A 13,372-nucleotide genomic window follows, 5' to 3' on the forward strand; every position below is an offset into this window, starting at 1 on the left:
TAGTGGCTAGTAATACCACTTCCTTTTTCCATGAGATGCTGCATGACAGCAGAGTCTCTGGAAATATTCTTGCTTGATCTCATGTTTACAATTACGCCTTTGTGGCTAAGCTCCGTGGGGAATTATTTCTTCTGTCACCACATCTTCCGTCACCTACCCGATCTTCGTTTGGACTGATATTCAATTTTTTACTGCTATGGATAACGGTTGATTTTTTTCTGTTTGACAAATCCGTGTTTAAAATAAATAGAATTCCCCTTTTATACACGGGTAAAAATGTTCTGTTCGTCTTCTTCTTCTTCTGAAAAACAACACTTGGAATCTACAATAGACTTCTTTCGGTTTCCTGCAGGTTTTCTTCTGACCATAGTTAGTCAGATAAAGAAATAAAAACTAGCAAAAATGGGGATTTTTATCGGCCAAATGAAAGTACTGAAAAAAAAAACACAACAAAGCGAATATTTCGAGAGGACAAACGCCTCTCTTCTTCAGCGCGAAACGAAATGTATCCAAAAACAAACGCGGAAATTCAATGTGAAAAGAAGCAAAAAAAACAAAGAAAAAACCAAAAATTTTAAATATGAATAAAATTCAATAAAAGCCAAAAATCAAAAGAATTAAAACCAAATACCTAACAACCATAAAAGCGAGTTATTCGCCAATATCCGCGATTTGCACAAAATCCAAAAAATTATGAACTGCCATCGACGGATACTAGCGAACAACGGAGAGAGAAAAGAAAACAATTCATTCACTCAAAAAACAAAACGAACCAGCAATTAAATAAGTTGGAGAACTATGTCATCTGACTTCGGATTTTAATTAATGCATTTCTTGCAGACACCCTTTGAGACCTAAGGGGTTGTGCACGTGTTTGATTATATGACTGGGAAAGTGGTACAAGGTTTATTTCAGGGATTACAAAAGTATCGGCTTCTCTTTTGAGAAAACTGAAATATGACTCGTTTATTCTTAAATCACCAGAATCTCTGTTGACAAAAGTATTGTCCAGCACTACAGAGAAGCTGTTGAAATTTATAAATACCAACATTTAGATCTAGCTTTGAACAGAGATTCTGGTGATTTAAGAATAAACGAGTCATATTTCGGGTTTCTCAAAAGAGAAGCCGATACTTTTCTTCTTTTTTTTTTCTTTCTTTTTTTTCTTTTTTTTTTAAGTACTTTCATTTGGCCTATAAAAAACCCCATTTTTGTTCGTTTTTCTTTCTTTATGTGATTTCAGGCCAATGTGGTTTAAGAAATTATCATAGTTAGTCAGGTTTTCTTCTAGAACTTAGTTTAAGTCTTTGATAGCAAAGTGCCAACAAAAAAACAAAGAAAAACTGTTGCTAGGCAATAAATGTTGTAATTAATTTATTTTGTTACTCTTAGATGACCCTTCCGAAAATAAAAAACCGCCAAGTTTCTTAATATTCTCACTCAAGAAAGAGATGGCACTGCATCCTGAATTATTTTCGAGTCTACTGGACGGCTCCCATGTGTCAATAAAGTTAATAAAGCTGTCCAAAAACGTCAGTACACCGTTTCCCTCAAATGACTTTGTTGACTTTATTGCAGCCGGGAAAAAGTTGAACTTTGTTTAACTTTTTCAAGAAAGTCAACAAAGTTTAGCCAATAGCAGAACATTTCTGGAAAATTTAGAATGGGCTACTAATAGATAGATAGTCTTGAAGCTTAGCAATTACTCATTTCTTTAGTCTGAAATAAATCACATATAATATATTATATGTCTACATATTATATAATAGGCTAGTGGTGTCTACATATATAATAATGTTTACTTGTTCAAATATTTTGCCTGGCAAAAAAAGGTAAATATTAGACTAAAAAGAATATTTTACTTGTTAAAAAATAGATATTAGACTATTTTGCTTGGTAAAAAAATAAGTGTTAGACTAAAAATTGGCCTGGATATCATATTCCACTTAATTAGGTAGTGTTTCACGATTTTTTACCTTTTTTTCTTCTTTTTAAGAAGCTCCCCCCCCTCCTCCCCCACTGTGTGAGCAGTAATCTTTCATAATTTGACATTTATGATCCTTTAATAATCTTACCATTTTCATTTATGACTATTGCACAAAATGGCTAACAAAGAGTATAGGGATCGATTAACAGGAATCTTTGAAATTTCTATATGGGTTTAATTGAAACTACTTTTTATCAGTATTTTAAGAATTAGTTTAGAAATCACAGTTCAGTTTGAAATTAGTAAGACAGTTTAGCACAAAAAATTAGTATGAAATTACAATACAGTTTAGAAGTTAGTAAAAATTAGAAACTATTATATAGAAGTTTTTATTATATAAGTAAGAAACTATAATATAAATCTATAAGAAAATAAAAACTATAGAAATTAGAAATTAGTAGAAATTAAAATTAGAAGCTAGAAACTATAATATAACTGTATAAGAGAAAGGAAACTATAGAAATTAAAAATTAGAAGCTAGTAGAAATTATAATTAGAAATTAAAAACTAGGAGTCGTTTAGAAATTAGAACTATCAGCGCCACTGACAGTGCAGCGTTGCCAAATATAACCAGAAACTTTTAAAGCAGGTCTAATTTTGATTGATGAAAACTGGAATTTTAACTAGACATCCAAGTTTGCTGGAATATAGCAAACTACTGAGAAGAACTCCGAGTCGGCGAATCCTTTATTTTTAGAATAGTATTTATGCATTAGTTTAGGGCAAGATTAGTTTAACGAACGTGGCTAGTTAAAAAAAAAAAAAAAAAAAAAAATGTGGTTCTCGAATTTCCAAAGCAAAATAAAAAGAAGATGAAAAAATAATTAAAAGTCATAATTTAATTATTATTAGTCATAATAATTTAATTAGTCATAACATAATTAATTATAGGTCTATAATTATCTTTATTGTTTTATTGGATAATGTTCGATGGACAACTTTGTATAATAATATAATAGTATTATAATCATATAATAGCAATGACGGTACAATGGTAGATGGATAATTTTTTATTGTTATTATCTCTCAGATAAAATTTTCTGTTGGTTTGAAGATGAGGTTTCTGTCATGAGTTCTTCATATTCGCTGGCCGAACACCTTTCACTCATATGGATAACATATTCAGTCCACTTATTAGCGAAAAGGAATTCAGAGTATTGCTTCCTAACGGCTGAAGTCCTTTTTTTTTCAATACTCAAGGGTACCTTCCTATTCGTAATTATGCATTCTTCTAGGAATATCTTCTTCTTCTGTAAATAGTTTTTAATGAGGGGAAATTTGAAGAAATGTTGGATTTATTTCCATAGCATTATACAGAAACGGGGATAAAATTCTAATGTATTCTTGCGTATAATATTTTGGAAACAATAAATGGAGAGGATTAAACCTTGCTATGGTATTTGCTTTGATATTCCCCTAAAATAACTTTTATCTTAATTCCTCCGTTATCTTCCTGTTAGAAAGCAGGAGGATTTCCGAAAAGAATATAAATTTTGTATTTCATGTTTTTTTTCTCTCTTATTTTGTTGTGTTGATTTCTCTTCTTCTGTTCTGTTGTTTAAGCCTCTTCTTTGATCTGTTGTTTAAGCCCTGTTTCACTGAACTTAGCCCTCGACCGAAGAATAAGTTTGGACTAGTACAAACTTGTGTAGTAAAGCTGACTAATTAAGTCATAATAACCTCTCCCAACCTCTCTACAATGTTATTTGAGCTTATAAACTATACCAGTAGGACGCCAACATAATTAGTCAGGCCGAAACGCTACCCTAGGTTTGAATCACCCTTTGGACCGTACCTATACCCTCTCCAAGGGTCACATTAACACCCATTTAAAGTTACTTTATTAGATTTGTGTCTTAAAAATATTCTAAAGTATATCCTGTTGATGTTCACAGGACTTCATAGGTACTTTGGGGAAAGGGGCATATTTCCAATCTTCACATCTTCCAAAACGTACAACAGCCAAGTATTTTGTATATGTACTTATACATTTTAAAAGTATTTAGTGATTGCTGGCAGTAATTAAATGGTAAGACGTTGATAAATAATTTCACAATAATTGTTTAGGTTGCTTTATCTACATTCTTTATTTGCTATATAATATCAATCGCCTAAAGTAATTGAAAGTGAAGTTTGTTTAATATTTATTGGAAAACCGCCAATAAATCTACAAAAAAAAGGATTCAGCAGTCCCCTAACTTGCCCAATCTTGGGCGTGTCCAGTATCTGAAACTTAATGGAGAGTGGTATTTTTTGTCCTATTAGTTGTCCATAGTTTTAGGCCAAATACGAGATTATTTTGTGTTTGTTGTGTTTTCTTTGTCTGTGTTAGTGATTCTTTTGTGTTTTTCTAAACTTCTTATACTATTGAAGTTGGCCCAGCAAAAGTTTGCCAAAATATCTGCGCTTTTCGTATTGTGTTCATTCGCTGTATATTCCCCTCATTTTCCTCTCCCCCTTAGTTATTATCTTTTAGACTGTTTAGTCTAAGAACTTATTGTTTTCTTATAATTTTTTCTTTACCTTCTTTCCTTCTTATTCTTTTGCTCTTCCTTGTCGTAGGAGGTGAAAACAAAGAGGAAAAGTTTAATTTGTTTGATCAATCGGTGACTTCGTTTAAACTGAATAAGACAATCCCCTCTCCCTATTTCTCTCTTTCTATATCTTACCCTCTTTCTTTCTGTTTCTTTTTTCGCATATCTACCCTTTTTTTGTTTCGCTGCCGATCTCTAAAAGTTAATCAATCTGTGGGAAAAAGAGAAGAAACTTGGGAAGTAAGATTCATGTGCTCTTCTTTCAGACCGAGTATGTTCACATGCTGAACTCGACGATGTGTGCTACGACTAGAGTGATTTGTGCAATCTTAGAGACTTATCAAACCGAAACTGGAATCACTGTCCCCAAAGCACTCAAACGGTATATGCCTGAGAGTAAGTATTTTTAATTGACTTCAATTATTATTAATTAATTTTCTAATTAATTATTTTAATCTTTAATTAATAATTTTATTTTTTAACTATTCACTTCTTACTTAATTTACATATTGACTTCTTGTACCTGCGTACAAGGAGTCAACAAGATTATTAAATAATTAAATTATATTAAATAATCATATAAATTAAATAATTAAATTAAATTACGTCGTATATTTCGGCTGGGGAGGGAGAGAGAGAGCAATGGCCGTGGGAAAAGGAAATTCCCTCTGGGGCCTAAGAGTGTGTGTATTTGCTCCTTTCTGTCCTTGGTCCCAACTAAAAGCATATGTTAAAATATTTAAGTTCCTTAATTTATTGATATTTGTTTATTATTATTAATTTATTGCATTGCTTTTAAATTGTGTTATTTTGCTATTTATCTCTATTTAAAAGAAATTTCCTTATTAACGCGTAACTATAAAAAGCCGATTTTGTGCTGCTAAAATACAGGGGTCATCAGGGGTCGAAGAGCTCTTGAAATTTGAAGGAAATCAAATTACACAAAATTTGCCCTTTTCCGTAAAAATTAAAGGGACTGACCCTTATAAAAGAACCATCAGGCAGTCGTTTTTAGAGAATATTCTTATGAACGTTGAAAGTGAAGAGCCAATCCGATCCTTTATTTTCATTTTTAAGAAATTTTAAGAAATAGTTTTATGAAATATACTTTATTTCTATTTTTATTTCTTAAAACTGTAAAAAATAGAAACTGATTGGTGTTCTGAGAGGCTTAAATACATTTTGACGTTTGGTTTTCGAAATCGGGCCAGGTACACTCTGTATGAACCCAATCAAGCATAGACACTGACCTTCGAAGGGAGTGGCCAAGTGTCCAGATTTTCCACCGAAATATAGCTTATAATTTTGAGTTCCATATATAAAGCTTAAAAAAATTATCAACCCCCATAGATATACTTTTGGTATATTGGGCTCTGGTTAGAGTCACAATCCGGTCCCTTTCCCGAGTTTTGTATCTTCTAATTTTCTTTGTAGACTTCCTTATGTTCTAAGAGGCATTAAAGGAAGAAGATGTGTACACAACTATAGCAATTATTCCGTATATGAGGAGGGCTGCCACCTCCTCAATAATTCGCTCATCACGCTAAAGTATTTTAGAACTGCAACAGACAATTCCAACTCCGCTGAAAATATATCCTGGAACGTCTCTACATGTCAAATTTAGTCGGCAAACACAAAGTGAGACAAATAAAAAGAATTTCATACAGCAATTCTGGCAAATTTCCCCAGTGTAATATTTCCCCTAGAAAGCTCATCTCCGGAAGCTTCCCTCCCCATAAAATGCTCTCTGTAAAAAATCCCACCAAGCACAAAATTCCCCCAACCTCCAAAAAAATGTCTATATACTTCCCAATAACAAATATTATACATAAACAATGGGCAAATTTATATTTTAGAGCCCTTTCTCAGCCTTTTGTACAGCCCGATCAAATGAGCCCTATCCCGATCTTCTAGGATCACTGGTTCGATACGATCAGCCTTGGGAAAAAAAAACAAAATAAACACGCATTCATGATTTTTGTTTTGGCAAAAAATTGCAAAATTCCACATTTTAGTAGTTAGGAGCTTGAAACTTCTACAGCACGGTTCTCTAATATGCTGATTCCGATGATGTGATTTTTTAAAAGAGCACTTGACGTTTTCGGGGTGTTTCCCCCCTTTTTCAGAAATTGGGCAAGTTAACAGGGTAACATTAAACTTAATGAACTTGTATATTTTGAATCAGCGTAAAAAATGGATTCTTTTGCTATATCCATTATTATCAAAACTCTGTTTTGAATTTTGGTCTTTATGTAGTCGCTCCTATCGCTATTTCCCCGAACTGTTTGATATTCAAAGAGAGAGAATAACGGGTTTGCTTTACTTATTCCTTAAACACCAGTCGCTGAAAAATGTCTGAAATTCAGTCTTACGGTGTACCAACGTTTAATTAGGCTCCTATTTTGAAGGAAAGCTTGGTGACAGTAAAATCATTAGAATCTTCACGTTTGAAACCTTAATCTTTGCTGTAGTATTTTCCGTACTATCGAAAGGGTTGAAAGGATGTATTGCCTTGGACCTCCTTTCATCTTTAAGACAAACTTTGTCGAATGAGTTTCATCCGTCTTTATTTCTCTCTCCCTCTCTCCTCCCCCTTTCCCTTCTCTCCCCTCTCCCTCTCCCCCTGTCTCCTCTCCCTCTCTCTCTCTCTCCCCCTCTCCCTCTCTCCTCCCCCTTTCCCTTCTCTCTCCCTCTCCCCCTCTCCCTCTCCCCCTGTCTCCTCTCCCTCTCTCTTTCTCCCCCTCTCTCCCTCTCTCCTTTCTCTCCTTTCTCTCCTCTTTCTGAATAGTAAATTGATAAAGGTCAAATATTCAAGTCAACTTTTCTCTGAAAGTTGTGCTTCAAAAATGCACCACCAATCGAATGTTGCTAAGAGGTGCAAGTTTTGTAAGTCTCAAACTTTTTGAGCTATAAATTTCAAAAATCTATTAAAAAAATTAACATCTCTAGCGCCTTCACTTGAGAAAGAAACATTATAAATTTTAATTAAAAAAAAAAAAAATTAAGGGCGGAAAAGTTCTTATCCTACAAATAGAGTCTTTAAAATTTTCGAAAATAATCTTCTTTGTGTAATTTCTTAAAAAAGTTTCTTTGTGTAATATTTTCAAAAGAGCGCATTTAATATTTAAGGGCATATTTTATACAATGCGTATCGATTCCTCAGAAAAATCAGAGGCAACGCTATAGCGTTGCTTATAGTAAAGGCCATACGGCTCCAATCTTTGATTATTTTTTTTTCCAGAGGCACTTTATATGGAAGGGGTGGTCCTATAAACCTCGGAGGGAGCTCATTCGATTGGAAATCGGAAGTTCTAGTGCCCTTTTTAAGAGTCAAAACTTATCGGAGGGTAACTACCCCTCCCCCCACGCCCTGTTTTCCTCAAATGCATCCGATAGATATTGTGAGATATCCATTTTGTTAAAATAGTTCGAAAGTCAGATAACAGAAACTGTGGAGTCGACACAACCCCCCAGGACCTGGGGACAGGTGTTGTACGTTATGCCCTGCTGATATATATGGTTCATATAGAAGGGATGCTCATATAAACTTCAGAAAGGGCTCATCTGATGGGGAATTGAAAGATTTAATTCACTTTTTAAGAGTCAAAAGAGATCAGACGCTAACTAGCCCCCCCCCCCCCCAATACTTTTTTCCCCAAACCAATCTGTCAAAAAATTTTAAGCCATTTTGTTAAAAAATAGTCCAAAAATATAAAATAACAAAAATTCCGGGGTTAACACAAACCCCCAGAGCCCGGGGGCAAGTGTTTTAAGTTATGCCCCAGGGACATATAAGGTTTTTATGTAAGGGGTGGTCGTATAAACTTTAGAGGTGACTCATTTGATTGGAAATTCAAAATTGGAGGTTATCTACTCTCCCCCCCCCACATACACCCTATTTTCCCCAAATGCATTCAATCAGAATTTTGAGATTGCCAGTTGTTTAAAATAGTGCAACGATCAGATAACAGAAACTTCGGGGTCAACATCCCCCCCAGAGCCTGGGGGAAGGGTTGTAACTTATACCCTGGGAGCAAAGGTTTTTGCGGAAGAAGTGGTCGCATAAACCTCTGAGGGGACTCAAATGATTATAAATTGAAAGTTCTAATTCCCTTTTTAAGAGTCAAAAGTCATTCGATGGCAACTAGCCCCACCTCCAACCCTCTTTTCCCCAAATGTGTCTGATCAATTTTTTTATATATCCAATTTGTTCAAAATACACCAAAGATCACATAACAAAAACTCTAGGGATAACACAGCCCCCTAGAACCTGAGGACAAGTGTTGTAAATTATGCCCCGGAGGTCATACAAGGTTTTTATGGAAGGGATGATCTTATAAACTACGGAGGGGGCTCATTAGATTGTAAATTGGAATTTCTAGTGCCCTTTTTAAGAGTAAAAAGTGATCGGAGGGCAACTAGCCCCTCCCCCAAGGCCTTTTTTTCCCAAATGTATCCGATCAAAATTTTGAGACAGCCATTTTATTCCAAATAGTTTAAATATCAAATAAAAAAAACTCAGGGGTCGGCACCCCCCCCCCCCACCCCACCCAGAGCCCATAGGAAAGTGTTGTAAGTTATGCCCAGGGGGTAGATAACGTTTTATGTAAGGGGTGGTCGTATAAACATCAGAGGTGGCTCATTTAATTGGAAATTGAATATTATAGGTATATTTTTAAAAGTCATCAAAAGTGATTGGCGGGCATACACCTCCCACCCACCCCCCACCCCCTACTCCCTCTTTTCCTCAAATGCGTCCGATCAAAATTTTGAGATAGCCATTTTGTTTAAAATAGTCCAACAGTCAGATGACAAAAACTTTGGGGTAAAAATAACCCCCCAAAACTGGGGGGAAGGGTCGCAACTTATGCCCAAGGGTCATATAAGGTTTTTATGGAAGAGGTAATCGTATAAACTTCTGAAGGGACTCAAACTTCGGAAGGGACTCAAATTATTATAAATTGAAAGTTTTAGTTCTTTTTTAAGAGTAAAACTTGGTCCGTTGGCAACGAGGCCCCCCCCCCCACCAACCCTAAGGTCATAAGGCTCCAATGCTTTATTTTATTTTTCCCAGAGGCACTTCATGTGGAAGGGATAGTCGCATAAACTTCGGAGGGGGCTCATTCGATTGGAAATAGGAAATTATAGTGCCTTTTTATTAGTCAAAAATGGTCAGAGGCAATTAGCCCCCCACGCTTTTTTCCCCAAATTTATCCGATAAAATTAAAAAAAATAGATCAGATAACAAAACTCTGTGGTTGACAAAAACCCCCAGGGCCCAGGGGCAGGCGTTGTAAATTATGCCCTGGGGGCATATTTGGTTCTTCTGGAAGGGCTGGTCGTATAAAACTTCAGAGGGGGTTCATTGATTGGAAATTGAAAATTTTGGCTCACTTTTTAAGAGCCAAAAGAGATTGGAATTCAACTAGCCACCCTCCTCCATGCCCTTTTTTCCCAAAAACCCATCCGATAAAAATTTTGATAGCCATTTTATTGAAAATAGTTCAAACATCACATAACAAAAACTTTGGGTTTTACACAACCCTCCTGAGCCCAGTGGCAAGTGTTCTAAGTTATATCCTGGGGCATATAAGGTTTTTATGCAAGGAGTTGTCGCATAAACTTCGGAGGTAGCTCATTTGATTGGAAATTGAAAGTTTCAGTTACCTTTTTAAGAGTCAAAAATCGAAGGGCATCTACCCCCCCCCCCCCCACCAACACACACACATACACACCCTTGTTTCCTTAAATGCATCTGATCAATTTGAGGCAGCCATTTTCTTTGAAACAGTCCAGCGATCAGATAAAAAAAACTTCGGGATCAAAATCCCCCCCCCCCCCGCAGAGCCCCGGGGAACTAAGGGTTGTGACTAGACTTTTACAGTGAGAGAAGGAGGCAAACCACAAACTCTCGTTTGTAGTGATTTTATTTCGTTTCAAGCTTGATTTGCATATTCAATTTAAGTTTCACTCGTTTTAAGATTTATTTGTTCTTTTATATTAGTAGTCTAGGCCTACCTATTGTATGTTTGTTTGCTGTGGTTGTTTATTTAATTTCTGTTCGTTTTGGGTTTCATTTATGCTTCGATAGAAACATATTTTTGCTTGTTTTAAGCTTGAGTTGTATATTCAATTTAAGCTTTACTCGTTTTAAGATTTATTTATTCATTTATATTAGTATCTGTTTGTGTTTTTTTGCTACGATTGTTTATATATTTTCTGTTCGTTTTGGGTTTCATTCATTCTTTAATAGTAATTTCTGGTCGTTTTGAGTTTGAATTTTAAAAGGTATTTGTATCTGCTGAGGTTAAATTTAATATGGCCTTTACTTTCCTTTAAAAAATAAACAACCTTTAATATGGCCTTTACTTTCCTTTAATATGGCCTTTACTTTCCTTTCCTTTAATAAACTTTAATAAAACTTTCCTTTCCTTTAATATGGCCTTTACTTTCCTTTAATATGGCCTTTACTTTCCTTTCCTTTAATAAACTTTAATAAAACTTTCCTTTCCTTTCCTTTACTTTCCTTTAATATGGCCTTTACTTTCCTTTAATATGGCCTTTACTTTCCTTTACTTTCCTTTTTCGGAAAGTTTTTTTAAGTAATGAAGAGAAAATGAGAAGAGCCAATATTATGGTCTTCTTTTTATCAAACAAAATTTCGAAAAATAGGTCGTCAGTTCAGGCACACTTCAAAACGGCACCGGTCAGGCACCGTTTAAAAATTGAACCGTAATGGTGCCTCCAGCGAGTAAAGTGGCTCGTCAGCCTCAAATGGCGCCACTATCCTTTTCCTTGCAGCTTTGGAAGGGTGGCATTCAGAATTGTAAGAGTTTTGCAATTTTTAGATTTGAAGTTATTCCCCAGGGCCTTCAATCCACTTTTAATATTAACAATGAACATTCGGCATATCCTAGGCTCGATTATGCTTACCAAATGGCTAGTTCTATATTCAGATATAAAATTCGAACTTGACAGCTATATCGAATTTGCCTTTAGATATTAAAATAAAATATTATAATATCCTATTATAGCAACAATAATATTATAACAATAACGTAATAATAATAATAATAACAATTTAACGAATAGCAAATTTAAAAAAACAATAATAATAACAATATATTTTAAATTAACATAAAAAATATTTTTGGCCCCTTGGCCTTCTATGTCGATTCATACCTGAATTGTTTTTGCCAAGATTTGTTTTTCGGTTGTTTATAAATTATAAAGCTTTTAGGGCAGTGCCGCGTTTCCGTCAGTAATACTGTTTTGAACCGTAAACAAAATTTAAAAAAAATAATTAAAAAATTTAAATTAAAAAATGAATCAGTAAAATTTGACAACGCTTTTCATTCGTGAGAATTCTAACATTAGCAATCTGTTACACCTTCAAAGGAAAACTACCCATTCTTGCCACTACACACTGTCGGGTGCCACCACACACTCTCTTGGGTGCCACCGTTGTTTCTTTTTTCCCTATAATTTGGCACCCACTACTGCCAATAACTGCATATGGTGGTCTTTTTCGTTTAAAACTGAATTCTTAATCCTTTAAAACTGAATCCTTTTTTTTTCTTTTAAAGATATATTAAGGATAAGAATTCGAACATTTTTTTTAGAATTATGAATTTTTATTTAAACACAAATATACATACAGTCTTAAAAACTTAAAAAAAATCTTAACCAATTCGAAAAATCACATTTAATTTTCACTTTCCTTGGCACATTAAGGGCACTTCTTTTAAAATGCTGTATAAAAAGCAAAAGCAGCCTAGATAACGGTACCAACTAAAAAGGCAGCAATCCACACTTCGAAATTTGAGTGTCTGGGCTGTAGGTAGTCAAGTCAGATAATAGCGTTTGGCTTTAGTTACTGTTTAATGGTAATTTTATTGCAAAAACTAAAAAAAAAAAAAACTACCCCCCCCAGGGTTTGAAACCCCTCCCGCAAAAATGTTTGTCAGACTCGTAAAAATGTAACAAAAATGCATATAAACAAATTTTTTATGTGTTTTTTTTTTCAATTATAAACAAAACATTCAAACTCAAAATTTAGTAAACAAATTAATTTTTTTTCAAGTTTTTAACAAAGATAATGTTTGGTTTATTGTTTGATGGTTATTTGATTGCATATTCTACAAAAAAAAACTCTGCATAAGCTATCTCCTCTAGGGTTTGACTCTCCCCCCCCCCCCCCTCAATTTTGTCCGACTAGTAAAGACGTTACAAAATGCATATAAACCAATTTTTCGTACGTTTTTAAATTTTAAATTAAATATTAAAAAGTATATATTAAAATGAAAATTTAAGCCAAAAATTTAATAAACAAATTAATGTTTTTTATATTACAAAAAAATGGTGTTTAGCTTTTATTATTGTTTAATGGTGGTTTGATTGACGAAAATTTATTTTACAAATCTGTTCTTTATTTTAGGATACAAGGACGAGATTCCATTCGTAAAAGCAGCACCGATTGATCTAGAGGAAAAGAAGAAGCAGAAGTAGAAAAATAATAAATTTTTTTTTTAGAAAACTTAGAAAAAAAAATTCACCCGGTTTCAGGCTTTTGTTTCTATCAGTGATTTTGGATTTTTAATGTGTTAAGCTCTAAGTAAAATCCTGCCTTTGATCTCCTTTTGTCTCCTCTTTTGGCATGTTTAGGGAGAGGTTCTGAATGAATAATGAACGAATGAGAGGTTCTGAATGATCATAATGAATGTAACGTGTATATTGAAAGTATCTTTTAGTGAGTGAATCTGAATTAAATATAGGGAATTATGTTTGAGGGGATAATTTGTTAAGGTGTGTAGGCGTTGACATTTATTATGGCTGTTGTTGGCCCTCGGAC

The 13,372-nt window shown here is 34.2% G+C and overlaps 1 protein-coding gene across 2 annotated transcripts in view; it reads left to right on the forward strand.

The window, feature by feature from the left end:
* Positions 1-13,153, forward strand: part of SerRS (Seryl-tRNA synthetase) — an 84,940-nt gene extending 71,787 nt beyond the window's left edge. For both annotated transcript variants that reach the window (XM_089100905.1, XM_089100906.1), the window contains 2 exons: positions 4,788-4,917; positions 12,959-13,153. In XM_089100905.1, the coding sequence (XP_088957031.1) occupies positions 4,788-4,917; positions 12,959-13,029 (201 nt within the window). In that variant the 3' untranslated portion in view covers positions 13,030-13,153. The remainder of the gene's footprint in view (positions 1-4,787; positions 4,918-12,958) is intronic.
* Positions 13,154-13,372: the final 219 nt, after the last annotated feature.

This window comes from Artemia sp. Qi Xiang Cuo, chromosome 15 (assembly GCF_049724085.1).
Source record: "Artemia sp. Qi Xiang Cuo chromosome 15, ASM4972408v1, whole genome shotgun sequence".
NCBI classification, from domain to species: Eukaryota; Metazoa; Arthropoda; class Branchiopoda; order Anostraca; family Artemiidae; genus Artemia; species Artemia sp. Qi Xiang Cuo.